Here is a 17329-nt window from a genome sequence, read left to right as displayed (position 1 = left end):
AACTTTTTGTACTTCTGTTTACACCCATTTCACCACACATATTCCAGCAAGTATAGAGGCACTACAGTAAACAAACTTTTACTTCCTAATTAATACTTGGACTTTCTAAAACACCTTTCAAGTAAACACCAAACTGGGCTACCAGAAAAAATCCTGCTAGAATTACCCTACCTCACCAGAACTAGATCAAAAGGACAATACAGAATTCTACTTTAGTACGGTAAATCATTATTTTCATTATCTGCACCTCTCTTCCTGCTCTAGAGCTGGAACCTAACTGAATTTCACTGGAACTGGATTATAATCAGATTACTGAAACCAGCTTAACTGGAATTAATATACAGAAGTATACCATTGTTAATAAACTATAATTACTGTAGCAACTTGATCCAACTACACACAGAACCAGATTTCAACCACAGTACACTACCAGATCTCATATCTAACTCTTTCTCATTTACTGGATTGTCATTACATGATAGAACCAAAGTTACACCATCTGTACCAGATCCCATCTATGTTTCTCATTACAGCATATCAATGCTATACAGTCAATATATATATCTCCAATGATCCCTTTCCAGGTGCTGGAAAAGAATGCCTTCATGCAGCAGCACTAATATGATTGAGAACTGGAGTTGCCCGGTTATAAATTACAAATATTCCTCAATCCCCTCCACATCCTCCAAGATAAGGATGGTGAGCGGCAGAGTTTGATTAGCAGTCCACAAGGCTCATGTCCATATGAGCCTGGGGTTGCAACTACCACTACAGTTTTACATTACCCCTTTCCACAACATGCAACACATGCTGTTTTCCACCCTTTTGTTTGTCAAACAGTACTAATTTGATGAAGAAGATGTTCTCATCTTCTCAAAATTTCCTGCAAGCGACAGAGTACAAGTTGAACTTCAGTACCAGACACTGTACCAACAGCAAAGCCTTATTTACAAGCATGGGATGGAACTGTTATATTTCAACATTCATCACCAATTTGACTCCTACTTTCATTACTCTCAGTCTAAACCCCTGCTAACACCTATTCTACAAAAACATTGATAAGCACTACAGTCAACACAAGCCTGACTCAGCCCATCTACCCTCACAAATACTGCTGTCAACAACGCTGTGTCATGCTATTAACTTCTTCAATCCAATTACTTATTTAATTTTACCATTGCATCTCCAGCCAATTTTATTCAGATTTTAGGGGTTAGATACATCCTTCAATAACTCCCCCACAATCAGAAACTTCCCCTTACCTAAATATAAGGTAACAGTTTATATGTAGCAAAGAATAAAGTATAACATAAATCACCAGAACGAAGGAACAAAAGGTGTAGGAAATTATGGATTCTCATTCCTCTTTTTCTCTCACCATCTGAAGCAACTATGCAATCATCAACCCTCCAGTCCACCCATCTATTCTGTTCATGTACAACTCTCTGCCTCCACACATCACAAAAACTTTTCAATACTTTCACTGGTTTCAATCTATCTGTCTGTCTATAACCAAATGCCATAATCCCAAGAGGGGTGGTCGTTTGTCTTTGAATTAGTAGTTTTATGGGGAAGGGCACTAACCCTCCGCCAACTCACTTGTTGAAATGTACCGACCACGTGGGTTGGTTATATGGTTACCACCCAGCATTGTAAATGGTTTCCTGGCTTACAGGAAACCAACTGACTTGTCACTTAATGTAAAGCCAACTGAAATGGATAGAAGACACTACATTGAGTGGATAATGGTTGCCACTACCTCCCACCTATTATAATCCACAACATAGACCAATAGGCTGTGCTGTACATTTGTCTGTAATCACAAATGCCCTAAACCTCGAACAGCATTGTACTTGTCACAAACTTACTCTAAAATCATACTCCAAAGAGCTCACCTACATATCCCCTTTTATCCCCAAAACCAGAGTGTTCATCTTCACAAACTTCCATAACAAGGGCGGCACCTGTTGTTATATCAAATCTGAATATGCAGCTGACACTATTTTAAACTTCACTTAAACAAATTTCAATTACTCCTGTATAAACTAAATTATCTAAATACAGTATTACCAAATATATCTGTGTAGTCTATCGCTCCCCCAGCGCTTCTTCAGAACCCAGTGTACAGGCAAGTCCCGGTTAATGAGAAATTGCTTAACAAGAATGCGCTCATACAAGGTCTTGGAATTTGCACCACCGCCTGTTTAACAAGCAGGTAAAACTCCCCAAAATACCAACTTACAAGAGTCAAGATGAGGGTATTTGTATTTCATGTGTATTAACCCTTTATTCCTGCTTAAAATTGTCTGTCACAGGTGTCGGTGGTCAGTGGGGGTTACTTGGCTTGTTGTTCACCCCATCCCTATTTTACCCAATATTTGTTATTCTGCTTATATTAATGCTGTTTTTATATTTCAGGTGTTCTACCCTCTTGTATTAACCCCTTATTCCAGCTTGAAATGATCAGAAAGTCAGTTCTGGTGGTTTTGGGGGAGGTTGCTCAGAGGCCTTGCTCCCTAACCCTAGTTTCCCCATGAGTTTTTCACTTCGTTTAATGAAAATCTGGCTAATGAGCAAAATACTTGCTCCCAATTAGCTTGTAAGATCAGGACCCGCCTGTATTTGATTCCATACCCACACAGATGAGTACTCTTAACCTTGCCCTTAGCACAGAAATTACCATTCTGAGTGATTTTAACGTACATAATGCTGAATGGTTACTGCATTCTGCCAAGACTGATGATGCTGGTCTTGAAGGCTGGTAAACGGTACACATTGAAATACATGTTACATGTACCCCGATATACGATACCCCACCTAACGATGGAGTTTTACCTAACCAATTAGATCGTTAAACTGGGGAATGCCTGTACTGTCACCACTTGGATCCTCTGACCACAATCTCATCAAAGCCTCATTAGTTAGCCCCCCCAAACCTCACCACTCTGAACCTGTCAGGGTGACCTGATGGCACTTTAACAGGGCAAATTGGGATGGATTTAGAAATTATCTTGCCGACATTCCATTGGAAGTCTTTCATCTTAGTGATGTCAATTCTACCCAGTACCACATTAATGACTTATACTAGCTGGTATAAATTTACTCACACCAAGTCAATAGTTCACTAAAAGATCGAACTCTCCAACGTGGTTTGATAGCAACTGTGCCAGAGCAACGGCCCAAAAGTCATTAGCATATAACTTACTTAAAATCAAAAACACCTGTATCACTCTGTCAATTTGAAATTGCTAGAAACCATGCAAAAGCTATAATAAATCTTGCTAAATCAAACTTCCTTCAAAATCAAGCATCAAGACTACTTAACAACCCTAATGACAACAGAATATTCTGGACAACTCTCAATTCTTTCAATAATAACTTTAACAAATCATCACCCAGTCCCCAACTAAACTCTTCAAATGGAAACATTACAAATGACCCTCATAGAAAAGCAAATATCTTTGCCAGTACATTTGCCAGAAATTCTACCATGGAGGAAATCAGTCAAAACGTCCCAGTGCTTCAACTTGACTCTCCCAAAATTGTTCCACTAAAAATACAGACAAGATACGTAAAATCCATCCTAGACAATTTACCAACCAACAAAGCTCCAGGCCCAGATGGAATTCCTCCAACCATCCTGAAAAAGTGTTCCCCAGAACTTGCCTCTGTTCTAGCTAAATTATTCAGACTATGCATATGTACTTCTTCTTTCCCTAATTCATGGAAAGAAGCCAATATCCATCCAATTCTGAGGAAAGGAAGTTCCTCTGACCCCTCTGATTACAGACCATTAGCTGTCACATCTTCTCTTGGTAAAGTATTTGCAATTGTAATCAATAAGCATACAGTTAAACATCTTGAATCCAACAACTTAATTAATGATAGACAATATGGTTTTCACCATGAAAGATCCACCATTGACATACTCAATCTCCTGACTCATACCATCCACCAATCAATCAAGCAACATGGAGAAAGTCATGCAGTAGCCCTAGATATTTCTAAAGCTTTCGACAGAGCGTGGCACCACTCCCTGCTGTCCAAACTCCCTTGGTATGGACTAACATCTTTTGTTCCTCCGCTTTCCTCATATCTCAGTGACAGAAAAATAAAAGTAGATGATGTATATTTAAATTTCCACTCAATTAATGCCGGCGTGCCATAGAGACCTATTCTGGTGCCAACCCTGTCCCTGGTTCATATTAATGATCTCTCATCTGTCACCCACAATCCCATCCATTCGTATTCAGATGGCTCAACACTTCACAGTTCATTCATATTCAAACACCCATTTACAGTCTAATATCTCTAACCCTCAACTCAATACATCCATCTCCATAAATCAAGACATATCTACTATCAATGAAAGGGGACAAACAACCTTGTCTCATTTACTGCTAGTAAAACCAAATATATACAATTTACTAATAGACAGATATTGCCAGATCCGTATAATACTTCAACACTACTAATATTCCCACAAGGGGTGGCCACAAACATACTGCCTCCATGTACCCCTGCCCAATGCCATTTCAATGCCTTGCTCCCAGCTCAAACACTCCTCTCTCATATACCTTTCCATTCCATCCCTCCATCTCATCCTCAGCCTCCCTTTCCCTCTCCCCCCTTCCACCTCACTCACATACAGTCTCCTCATCAGTCTCTCGCTCTCCATCCTCTCCACATAGCCAAACCACCTCAGTGTATTTCTCCTAACACTTCCTATTACATCCACATCAACACCACAGCATTCCTTCACTTCCTCATTTGTCAGTCTGTCTCTCCATGTAACTCCACAAGCTCCTCTCAAATAACTCATTTCCATTGCTCCCTCTTTTAACTTGTGTCCTTCCAACACGGTCCATGCTTCACTTCCATATGTCAGAGTTGATTTCACAATACTGTCATGCAGCGACTTTTTTACTTCCATCCTCACGTCTCTGTTCCTTATCACTGCTTTCAAAGAACCAGCAACCTTTCTTCCCCGTTGTGCCCTTTCAGGCACTTCACCCTCTAAACTTTCATGTTTTCTCATCACACTACCCAAGTACTGTGTTTAAATACACTCACATTTTTCATCTTCTCATCCAGCCTCACTGTACATTCAGTGCCTTCATTTCTCTCAAAGACCATAATTTCACTCTTCCCTACATTCACCTTTAGATTCCATTTCTTACACAGACTCCCAAACTCATCACCATGCCTTGCAGTTCCCCTTCGTCTTCACTTAACAATACAGTATTATCGGCAAACAACAGTACAGGGAGTTTCCAAACACTTCCCTCTCTCATTAAGGTCACTCCAACATCCACTGCCCTACCTTGTATCTCTTTCATAACCCCATCCATACAAAGACTGAACAACCATGGAGACACGGCACATCCCTGTTTCAATGCAACATTCAAACAGAAAAGTCAGTTCACTATCCACAAGCACTGCAGCCATAGCACCCTCGTACATACTCTTCACAGCATTCAACAACTTCCCATTTACTCCATGTATCCTTAATACTTTCCACATTCCATTTCTATCCACCCTGTCATACTGTATGCTTTCTCCAAATCCATGAAGACTGCATGCAATTTCTTTCCCTTCTTTGGAAACTTTTCCACTACAGACCAAAGAATGAATCTCTGATCTACACAACCTCTTCCCTTCCTAAAACCTCCCTATTCCTCTCCAATTCCTCTGTTTTTTCCCTAACTCAGTCGACAAGTATCCTACCACACACTTTTCCTATTACACTAAGAAGACAAATGCCCCTATGATTACCACACACTCCTTTTCCCCTCTTCCATCAGCATAATATGTGAAATTTTCTCTGCTCTTTCTCTCTCTTCTTCAATATATCACTATGACTAATACCTTAGAAACACCACACCCATACTTATTCACTTAGGGTACATGTCCTTTCCATAAATTCTCAATCAATTTCCTCTATCTATGTACAGTACTTCATCATTATTTTTTCTTCTGTCATCTTTTTTCCTCTATACTCTTCTACTATCCATAGCTAATTAAACACTTCATTCCAAAATCTTCCTACTCTTACTCATCATCATCCAGACATCCTTTCCCACACTAGGGCAGGGTGAGGAGCAGCAATGTCCACACAGCCAAAGTTTGACCAGTTCAATGGGTCACGCTTCCACCCACTCATCATTCAAGTCCATGGAATCCTGGCTCCATCAGACAGACCTCCTTATTATATCTTATCACAACCTTACTCTTCTATACTTCCTCAGTTCTATAATTATTGTCAAATTCTTTATATATCATGAAGTTTGTTAATATCCTAACATTCAAACCAATGGTCTTTCCTACTTTTGTTATTTCATTTTCCTACTTCTGAATCCTACCCACCTCAATGTATGTGTGTGGGAACTGCATCAGAAGAATAATTTAGCTTAATATTTCTTTTTAATTCATTTCAATTTAAACATGATCTGAGAGCATCTAGGGATCTTAGATGTTAAATTTACAAATCCATCTTCTTCCTTAATCAACCTCTTGGTGATCAACAAACAATAATCACGAATCACTATTAACCCCCATCTGTCGCGTAACGTCCATACATGTCACAATTGGGGTGCTTCATGGACGCTGGGTAGCAACTGTTCACGTAAGTGTCTTTCAGCCACCATTTGAATTTCATCTCGCCACCAATGGGTAGGGAGGGAGTCCCTCCATAGTACACAGGTGAGAGCCAGTCTGTCCTGTGCTTTCGCCAGGTGTACAGCAATGTCTTCAGGTTCCTATCAGTCTGATTCCATTTGCACTTCCAGTAGCCAATTGCATCATCCATCCGTGCCAAGCCACTTTCCAAGGAAACTCAAAATGGTCTCAGTGATTGTGCTATAGGGCATGCCTTCGATGCTACAGTGTCTATACTCAGTTTTTTTTTTATTGAGGCAAAGATGCAATTGACAGGTTGGTGATGACTGGCTGACTGCAACATGTCCAAAGAACATTTACTAACCCAAACTGCTCCCTCAGATGTATGTTGTCAATTAATAAAGCTAACGAGTAAAGAGATTATGAAATAATGTTGCATTCAGCCAGTCATCACCAACCTGTCAAGTGTATCTTCGCCTCGATAAAAAAAACTGAGTATAGTCTATCTAGCAGTGAAGAAGCTATCACATTGACAGCAAAAGCCATAGTCGGTGCCGTGGGCAGACACAAGAACATGTCCTGCTCTCGCAACAAAAATAGCTCTCTTCCTCAAGTCATTACTCACCAACGCAAAGGCCTACAGTCCTGGGGATACTTTCATTCGCAAGCAGAAGAGTTGGTAAGTAATGTGGTCTTTCATTTGCTTCCTTAAGTACTGGTACTATACTTTCTGAGATAATAAAAAAAAAAAAAAAAAAAAAAAAAAAAAAACTTCAGGGAAATTGATCATGGTGAGGTGACGAGTGTTAAAAACTGCTCAGCATTTGGGGGTTAAGTAATGTTATGAATGTACAAATAATTATGAATCAATATTACCTACCCTTAACAATGTAATATAGTAATTTAACTACCAATAATGAGGAGGGGGTATGAAGTAATCCCTGTTTCACTGTCCACATTATTAAATATCAGAGTTTTAGGTCCAAGTAAATGAATATGGTACACTTTTTTTTTTTTCTTTAAGCTGGAAATATTATGACACTAACCACTGAATGAATTCTGATGAACAGCTCAAGTAAATGAGCAACTCCCTTACAGATTAGTACATCAGTGGTTGAAGCTGTCCAATTAACAACTGCGTCCTCCCAATGGGTCATATTATAGCTCAGGTTGAAGACTTTAGTACGATCAATGTTATCAACTTCAGGCAGTAACTTTCATACCAAAATAAAATCATCCCTCTGCCTATAATCCTCAAATGTCTGACATCCGAAGCACCTAAATATATATAAATGGTTTAAATATGGTAAATAACTATACACTTAAGAGCCTCATTCAATAGTTTATTATTTAATATTCCGAATGGAGCACTCCCATAAATATTAAATGCTGAAAACCTAACACAAGTGACTTAAGCAACAATTGAGAGCTGAAAGAAAATCCTAATAAGTTATAATAAAGTTATTTTGGTTCTGCTGATTTTCACTGCTCACTGAAATATTCTACTGATGGAACAGCTTGTTATTAGTAGCCATCCCCCTAGCCTCCCATCCCGGCCAATGTGGCAAACTGAAATTGCAATAAGGTCTGTGTGAGTGAGTCATGGGTGGCCCCCTGCACCCCCGCGGGAGGGAGGGGCAGTGAGGGGAGGGGCAACTGGCACCACAACAAACCCTGCCATTTACCACACCACCCATGTCTTGTTTCGCCCATACTATTTGCCTTGAACCCTGAATATCGACTATGAGACATCCAACAGCCAGGTGGTGGCAAAAATCATGCAATGAGAAGACCTAATCCCCGAGAAGCTGGGATCTTTCTATTAAAATAGACGGAAATGGCGTCTAATTTCATTGACGCTCCGTAAGACAAGTAAAACCACATTCACCGTGATCTTTCAACAATAACCAGTATCAAATAACGTACGAAATATGGACTTTATACTTGCTTGCGTCATAGTACAACCATAAAGAGTGCCACTACTTACGTTCTAAAGGACACAATGGGAAGAAATGGAGATAAACAACTGCCATAACCTGCCAAAACATAGGAGGGCGGAGAGTAGCGTCTGCCAGCACACACCGATAAACTAAATCACAAACATAAACAGAAAATAAAATAATTGCTCATCAATATAGAAACAGAATTAGTACATTAAAATGTTGTTGATTTTAAGTGTCTTATATTATGTAACAAAAATACTAAAAAATTACTTTTTACGTATAATGTGTTGTCAGACGCTGACGGAACGTAAACAAACATGGCCTCGCTTCTGGGTCTTCGAGATTACGGTGGTGACAGCGAGAGTGACTTGGACGATTCTGAAGAACTAACACAGCATTTAAAGCCAATAGAGAGCGGTCACACAATATCTAAGGACCTCCAACTCGTAGTAACGCCAGAAGTTACATCTACCGTAAGTTCGAAATATCCTAACCTAAACAAGATGCTTCTCATTTACTAAGCCTTCAGTAATTACGGTATACAAGATGCTTATTTCACAATACAATGTCAGTAAATGGTGGGTTCATACATATCATTCCTGTCTGTAGAAACACCCTCGGTTGTAACTTTATAAGAGCTTCATACCCAGCTTCCTTTAATACATGGAATAGTGGATTGTTTAACTGTCTATCAATTGCCAGACGCCATAATCCCGTAAGGGGTGGCCATTTGACTTTGACTTGTTTGTTTTATAGGGAGGGGCACTAACCCTCCACCAACCCACTTGTTGACACATAGGGAGCATGTATGGCTTGGTTATATGGTTACCACCCAGCATTGTAAAAGGTTTCTTGGCTTACAGGAAACCATTTGGCTTGTCACTCAGTGTAAAGCCACCTGTAAAGGAATGAAAAGCAATAAGAAGTGACAGGAACGATGGGAGAAATAGGAAGAGGGGAGGGCAGGCACAGAAAAAGAGTGATAAAGGCTAAGGAAGAAGCAGGCAACACAACATCAAATGAGTGGATGATGGTAGCCACCACCAACCATGATAGTGGATGATTTTGTCCAGTTTAAGATTTGAAGCCAAATGAATTTGGGGTTCGAATCAACCCACTGCCTTCTGTAGGATGCCACCATTGGTCAGCAAATCTAACCTGGTGCTGTTTAGTAGCAAATGTTATTTCCACAGAATTTGGGTGTCAAATGAATTGATTAATTCTTTACCAGACAGGCATAGCCCTTCTATATTTACTGTCAAAATCAGTCTTTCATAGCTTATTTATTATTAATCCTGGATTACCACAGCTGTTTGGTATTTTTATGAAACTTACCTCTGAAAGCTAGAAATTAGGATGTAGAATGCGCAGATATTCCACCTGTGTTTACCAGTTGCTGGCCATATTTAATATTCCTAATGTGCACTTTTTAATCTGAAAGCTAGCAGTCAAACGCAAATGAGGTTAGGTTGGATTAGGTTTGGTTGAATCATTTAGTTTCCCATAGCTTTGACATGGGATACACTGACACGTCCAGTCAGAGCAATGGTTGGTAAACAACGCAGCCAGTCAGAGAGATCATCGGTAAACATAGCCATGGGCAGCCTGGTCACTTCCATAAATAATGAAAAATAGGTATATATATATATATATATATATATATATATATATATATGTATACTGTATATATATATATATATATATATATATATATATATATATATATATACTGTATATATATATATACTGTGTATATATATATATATATATATATATATATATATATATATATATATATATATATATATATATATATATATATATATATATATATATATATATATATATATATATATATATATATATATATATATATATATATATATATATATATATATATATATATATATATATATATATATATATATATATATATATATATATATATATATATATATATATATATATATATATATATATATATATATATATATATATATATATATATATATATATATATATATATATATATATATATATATATATATATATATATATATATATATACTTGGTATGTATATTTTTTTTTAGTCACTTCTTACAGTCACAATTCAACAGATAACTGTTGCTTATGTACCAAAATTACTTGAGATATGTAGGTTCACTTAGGCATTTTCTACTTCATTTGGATATTTATGTAAGTTCATATGGGTGTTTTTGTTTTATCTTATTTGTGTAATTAGTAGTACCCATCATATAATTATGTTAACCTTTTGACACCTGCTGTACCTTAAAATCATCTACATATATGTGCATTATGCTATCAGTGAAGATTTTGTGTGGCAGTGTTTGTTTTAAATGCCTGTAGTATGACAGTACTGGTACCTTTTATTATACTGATGGTACGGTACAGTGCTGTACTGCCAGATAGTTCTGCAGGATTCAGGTAAAGAGAAATCTCATAGACTGGATGAGTTAGAAGTAAGAACCTGACTGGACCATTGTTGGTTTATTTTGGCTTCTTGGTTTTCTTTCCTTTTTATTCATTTTCTTTTTTTATGCTCAGTGATAGGGCGCCTGACTCGGGACCGAAGAGTTGTGAGTTTGTGCCACGCCCAGGTAAGCTGCCATGCCAGGAGAGGTAGCACTTTTGTGTCACTTAGCCGGTTGTAGTACCCGTGGCTCTGTGGGTTAGAGCGCTCTGACCGAAGGGTCAGAGGTTTGCGTCCATCCAAGGGTCACTGATACACATCAGGAAGGGCATCCAGTCATAAGTGCTACACACTCCAAAACCTAAGTCCTTTACCCAGGGGCAACGCCTTAGCCCTTAATGACAAAAGGAGACATGGTTAAAAAATAAAAATAAATTATGCAAGGTGGTCTGTTGTTAGACTGTCAGGTTGGAACAGACTATAGCTTATGCATCATGATTTGAGTCCAGAAGGTGAGTGGAGGTTTTATTATAATGTAAAACACTACTGCACTGCAGGTGTAGGTTGGTCTGCCCTTAAATGTTCCAGATCACAATAACCTTGCCTAAGGACTCTGTGCTCTGAAGGTGCAACATGGGGATGGCAGTTTCTAAATTACCTGTCCATTATTTGCATACAGTTACTGTGATGTGCTGACACTGGTCTCTTACAGAAAGAGCTTGATGATCGGCGGCACATTGACCCACAGGCAAAGGAGCTGAAGTACAATCCAAAGTACGAAGAGCTCTTTGCCCCTGTGTTGGGACCTGACAAGCCACAGTCCAAGTATCAAGAGGTTGTAAGAAACACACTGGCGGGACATGTAGAGCTGGCTCATTTCAATGACTTTGAATTTGAGTCACAGAGGCGAACATTCACAACTTATGGTTAGTATTGTTAAGTATAACAACATCAGTACACGAAAGTACACTTTAATTATGTTCTTAAGAGCTGAGTAAAAAAGAGAGTAAAGTTTAACCTAGAGACTCCTGTTATACTTTCTAAAATGGAACGAGTTAGCAGTAAGATACAGTGACCAGTGGGTTGTCCATACAGTATGGCATTAAGTTTGTTTTAACAAAATCTTATCTGCAGTAAGAAATGGAGGGATGGAGTGGAGAGGTATATGAGAGAAAGGGGTATGGGTTGGGAGGAGGGCAGTGAAATGGCGGGGGACAGGGCAACATGGAGGCTATTTGTTTATGGCCACTCTTCGTGGGATTAAGGTGTCTGGTAATAGACAGATAGACTCTCTGCAGTATGCATACTGTTGTAATGAACTACGGTATGTGTCCTCTAATACAGTATTGAAAAGTATGTCATACAGGTTACAGTATAGTGTACTAGAAAGTATTCTTCCATTATTTTCTTATTTCATATATAGTAATATACAGTATTTTACTGTAAATGACATTGCTGAGGATATGACCAAGGTAGAACTGGATTTATGGAATGGAAAGTGTGGCTGGTGGGGAACAGAGAACCTTACCGTATTTCATCCAGATTGTAATTATATGAAACTAATGTTTTACTGCTTTCTACAAGTAAATAGGCAGTGTAGATAGATTCAGAGCAAATGCCAGTGGGTGGTGAGGTTTGAAAGAGTAAATAACTATGAATAATAAGATTTTTTTTTTTTTTTTTTTTTTTTTGTGAGGAAGAAGGAACCAAAGGCAATGAGCCCGCAAAACTGTTCCTTCCAAGGGAGAAACAAAATACAAGAGAAAGCCAAATTCAAGATCCATTCATTTCGAGATGCCTGGACACACTGCGTTTGAAAGACTGGAGATCATAGGAAGCAGGAAATACAGACAGAGGGCGACAGTTCCAGAGTTGACATGTTGCATAAATGAAGGACTGGGAGTAACGGTTAACTCTTGCATTAGAGAGTTGGACAGAAAAGGGGTGAGAGTTTGCTGCTAGACGGGTGCTGTGCGCCTGTCGTAGAAGTGGAGGAATGCATGCAGACAGTTCAGAGGAACAGTGACCATTGAAGTAGCGATAGAAAAGAGATAAAGATGCAACATTGCGGCGAAGAGACAGAGGTTGAAGGGCATCAGTAAGAGGGGGAGAGTTAATGAGACGAAAAGCCTTTGACTCCACCCTATTGAGAAGAGCTGTATGTAGGGAGCCTCCCCACACATGAGAGTTGTACTCCACACAGGGGCGGATAAAACCCCTGTATAGAGTCAACAATTGTGCAGGGGTAAAGAAGGAACGGAGTCAGCCTAGCACACCCAATCGCTTGGAAGCAGATTTTACAAGAGATATAATATGATCTTTCCAAGACAAGTCCCGAGCAAATGAAACCCCAAGCATGCTCAACGATGATGCAGGATTAAGTTGAATATTATTAAACATAAGTGGGTATACCTGTGGAAGATTTTGTTGGGTTGATAGGTGCAAAAACTGAGTCTTTGATGGATTAAAAACAACCAGATTATTTTTACTCCAGTCAGAGATACGAGCCAAGTCAGACATTAGGCGTGCCATAGCCTCATCCCTTGCCTGTTGAAGTAACTGCTGAGATGGACATTGTGGGAATCGAATGGAAAGGTGAAGGGTGGAGTCATCAGCGTATGAGTGGATAGGGTTAGAGGTACGGCTTAGAAGGTCATTGATGAATAAAAGGAAGAGAGTTGGTGATAGGACAGAGCCCTGAGGAACACCACTGTTAATAGATCTAGGAGAAGAACGATAGCCATCTACAACAGCGGCTATAGAATGACCAGAAAGGAAGCTAGAGATGAAGGCACAGATAGAAGGATAGAAACTGTAAGAGGGCAGTTTGGAAATTAAAGATTTATGCCAGACTTGATCGAAAGCCTTTGAGATGTCAAGTGCAATGGCAAAGCTTTCGCCAAAGTCCCGAAAGGGAGTTGTTGACCACAGTCTGTCTGGCCAATTAGACCCATCAAGCACAGGCAAGTAATCATCCCTGCTGGGCTATCCTGTGTGGTGAACTGATGTTTCCTTGCAGTTGACAGTGCCTTGTCAAAACAAGGTGCAGGGAAAAGTGTGGAGGTTTGGTTCCTGGGTGGATGCCACATTTGCGTCACTCCACCCACATAGCGTAACAGGGGCACCACTTCCCTCTGTGATTTGGTTATATGGTTATCACCTACTGTTGTACAGTAAATGGTTTTCAGGGTTACAGGAAACCATCAGACTTGTCAGTCTGTGTACAGCCAACTGAAAGAGAAAGAGGACCAATGAAAGGTGACCAGAAGAGAGGAAGACTGACACAGAATGGTAAAAGAGTATATCAGTGCGGTGATACAATACAAAAAGAGGGATAAATGCAGGAAGAAAGTGAAGAGTGACTAAGGAAGAAGTGTGGCCTATGCTGTGATGGCCTTGACATAAACAGGTAAATGTGGAGGCCAAAAAAGGACTGCATGAAGGTGTGTTAGTACTCATATTAACATATGGTGTAACATCATCATCATCATCATCATCATCATCCCAATTTCTTTTGCACATAAAGATGAAGTGAGACATCACACTTCTATAATCCTTCTCTGATAGTCTTGACACACGCTGTTTATTGCAGTGCATAATATAGTGTACACTATTTAGAAATATTTTACCGCTGATGAGCTATACTAAGACTTTTTCCCTTTGTGACAGGTTATGCAGTGGATCCATCTGTATCTGGTGACCCTGAGGACGGTCGCAGATACATTGGAGATGTGTCAACGGCCAAGGAAACCTCTGGAATAACAGTGTTTGAGACCAAGCACAAACCAGACCAGCCACCAAAACGGAAACGTGACAAGAATGACGATGCCGGGGACATTGACGGATTTAAGGGTCCCTGGGCCAAGTATCAGAATGAGCAGACTGTGATGAAACCTTCAGAGGAGGAACAGCAAGTCCTGGATGAGATTCTGGCCAAGCGACAGAAGCGTGGCAAACAGACTGACGACAAGCCAATTGAGGAGAAGTCACTCTTACATATTAAAGATGCCTATGATTACCAAGGTCGGCCATTTTTGCACATTCCTCAAGATGTTGGTGTTAATTTGAGATCACCTGACCCACCAGAGAAATGCTTTATGCCAAAGAAAATGATTCACACATGGAAGGGTCATACAAAGGGAGTCTCTGCCATCAGATGGTTCCCAGGATCTGGCCATCTCCTCCTTTCGTGCTCTATGGACACAAAAATAAAAATATGGGAAGTTTATAACAACCGTCGCTGTATCAGAACATATATGGGACATAAGCAGGCTGTGAGAGATGCTTGCTTTGATAACGATGGCAAACAGTTCCTCTCTGCTGGATACGATCGTTTTATCAAGCTGTGGGATACAGAGACCGGTGAGTGTGTGTCTAGGTTTACTAGCAGAAAAATTCCATATTGTGTGAAATTTCATCCTGATGAAGAAAAGCAGCATTTATTTGTTGCAGGAACATCAGATAAAAAAATTGTGTGTTGGGACATCCGAAGTGGGGAGATAGTTCAAGAATATGATCGGCACTTGGGAGCTGTGAATACTATCACGTTTATTGATGAAAACAGGAGATTTGTGTCAACATCTGATGACAAGAGCTTGCGAGTGTGGGAATGGGACATCCCTGTGGACTTCAAGTATATTGCAGACCCATCAATGCACTCAATGCCTGCTGTTACTCTCTCTCCCAACAAGAAATGGCTGGCTTGTCAGAGTATGGACAACAAAATTGTGATATTCTCAGCACTTGACCGCTTCAAAATGAACCGTAAGAAAGTATTCACAGGTCACATGGTTGCTGGATATGCCTGCACTCTGGACTTCTCCCCAGACATGTCCTACTTAGTATCAGGTGATGCTGATGGCAAGGCATATGTGTGGGACTGGAAGACAACCAAGCTGTATCAGAAGTGGAAGGCTCATGATGATGTATGCATTGGGATTCTCTGGCACCCTCATGAAACCAGCAAAATTGCAACTGCAGGCTGGGATGGCCTTATAAAATACTGGGACTAATTGACATATAGGTAACTGTACTAACAGTTAAAAATATTAAGCTAATGGCATCTCAACTTGTCATTTATGCTACGCATCATATAATGTTTTCCTTTCTCATTTTTGCCTTGCTGTGGCAAGGTGCTGTCAACCACAAGGGAACATCAGTGCATTGCATGGAATGGTACTGCAGGGACAGTTGCTGGTCTATGGTTGATGGGTCTGCTCAGCCAGACAGACTGGGGTTGATCAATAACAACATAATATAAATCATGTGTGTGCCTCCTGTGACAAGTGCAGTACCTGTATCCAGTATTGCTTTGTATAGAGATTTGTGCAGTATTTGATGAGCAGGTGTCTGCATGTCTGTACTTTTAAGATTAATCCACTAAGCCTAGAGACATCTTTGTCATTTACTGGTGTTCTTGCTAGCTCCTGTCTCTTTCATTCAGCTTAGGATTGACTGGTCTTAAAACTAGAGGGGCTAGATAAAGAGTTAAGAAGTGCCTCACAATATGAGCTGCCTTTTCTAAGACAAAAATAACACTTCACAGCAGCAAAGATAAAAAAGGATGTGACCAGGATTCAAGTGATGAATAGGTTGCATATAAATGAACAAGTCTCTCAGCCATATACGGTATGACTTAGACTTAAAAGTGCTATGTACAGTACAAAATGTCCTACTGCCCATAACTGTGTTATGTGCTGTATACTGTATTAGTGAAATTCATATTAATCATTCCCTAACAGATTCAGCACTTGGGTTTCATTTAAATCAATATCCATTAGAAACCAAAGCTGGTTTTTTTACAGAACTGGATTCCTGTTCGTAGTTTGTGTGTGTGTGTGTGTGTACGCGCGTGCGCATGTGCGCGCGTGTTCCATTCCTGAGGACTAGTACACTTAGCATTAGTTGGTATTTACATTGGGCATTAGTTGATATTAACTTCTTTCAGAATTTTCATAAATTGATTGCAAGCCAAGCCCACTAAACCTGCTTTGTTTATAGATGATTCCATTATCTTCAGTCAAGTATGGTAATTTCCTATAGCACTGTAACTGGATGCTCCTCCACTGTTACTTCTCACCCAAACATATGTCATGTCTTATTTCAGGTACTGTCTGTCTATCTGTCTATTGCCAGATGCCTTAATCCTGTAAGAGGTGGCCACAAACAAATCGCCTCCATGTCGCCCTGTCCCCTGCCATTTCATTGCCTTGTTCCCAGCTCACATCCCTCTCTCTCATATACCTCTCTACTCCATCCCTCCATCTCATCCTTGGCCTCCCCCTCCCTCTCCCCCCCTCCACCTTACTCGCATACACTCTCCTCATCAGTCTCTTG

At 39.8% G+C, this 17329-nt stretch overlaps 2 protein-coding genes across 4 annotated transcripts in view; one reads left to right on the top strand and one right to left on the bottom strand.

The window, feature by feature from the left end:
- Nucleotides 1-8685, bottom strand: part of SCAR (wiskott-Aldrich syndrome protein family member 3 SCAR) — a 45091-nt gene extending 36406 nt beyond the window's left edge. For all 3 annotated transcript variants that reach the window (XM_080273727.1, XM_080273728.1, XM_080273729.1), the window contains exon 1: nucleotides 8606-8685. The gene's annotated coding sequence lies outside the window, so the exon portion shown is untranslated. The remainder of the gene's footprint in view (nucleotides 1-8605) is intronic.
- Nucleotides 8686-8878: 193 nt separating this feature from the next.
- LOC145401390 (pre-mRNA-processing factor 17) lies at nucleotides 8879-16724 on the top strand. Its single transcript, XM_080273725.1, has 3 exons — nucleotides 8879-9034; nucleotides 11706-11919; nucleotides 14663-16724. The coding sequence occupies exons 1-3, from the start codon at nucleotides 8879-8881 to the stop codon at nucleotides 16003-16005; spliced, it is 1713 nt and encodes a 570-aa protein (XP_080129851.1). The 3' UTR covers nucleotides 16006-16724.
- Nucleotides 16725-17329: the final 605 nt, after the last annotated feature.

This window comes from Coenobita brevimanus, chromosome 55 (genome assembly GCF_032717465.1).
Source record: "Coenobita brevimanus isolate Jiangsu-jjx chromosome 55, ASM3271746v2, whole genome shotgun sequence".
NCBI classification, from domain to species: Eukaryota; Metazoa; Arthropoda; class Malacostraca; order Decapoda; family Coenobitidae; genus Coenobita; species Coenobita brevimanus.
This window is presented reverse-complemented; position numbering and strand designations above follow the sequence as displayed.

What these genes read in the sequence shown, in the direction of transcription:
- LOC145401390 (XM_080273725.1), top strand. Translation starts at nt 8,879, where the DNA reads ATGGCCTCGCTTCTGGGTCTTCGAGATTACGGTGGTGACAGCGAGAGT. An exon ending in CGCCAGAAGTTACATCTACC is followed by an intron (nt 9,035 to 11,705) that starts GTAAGTTCGAAA and finishes GGTCTCTTACAG; the next exon opens with AAAGAGCTTGATGATCGGCG. An exon ending in GCGAACATTCACAACTTATG is followed by an intron (nt 11,920 to 14,662) that starts GTTAGTATTGTT and finishes CCTTTGTGACAG; the next exon opens with GTTATGCAGTGGATCCATCT.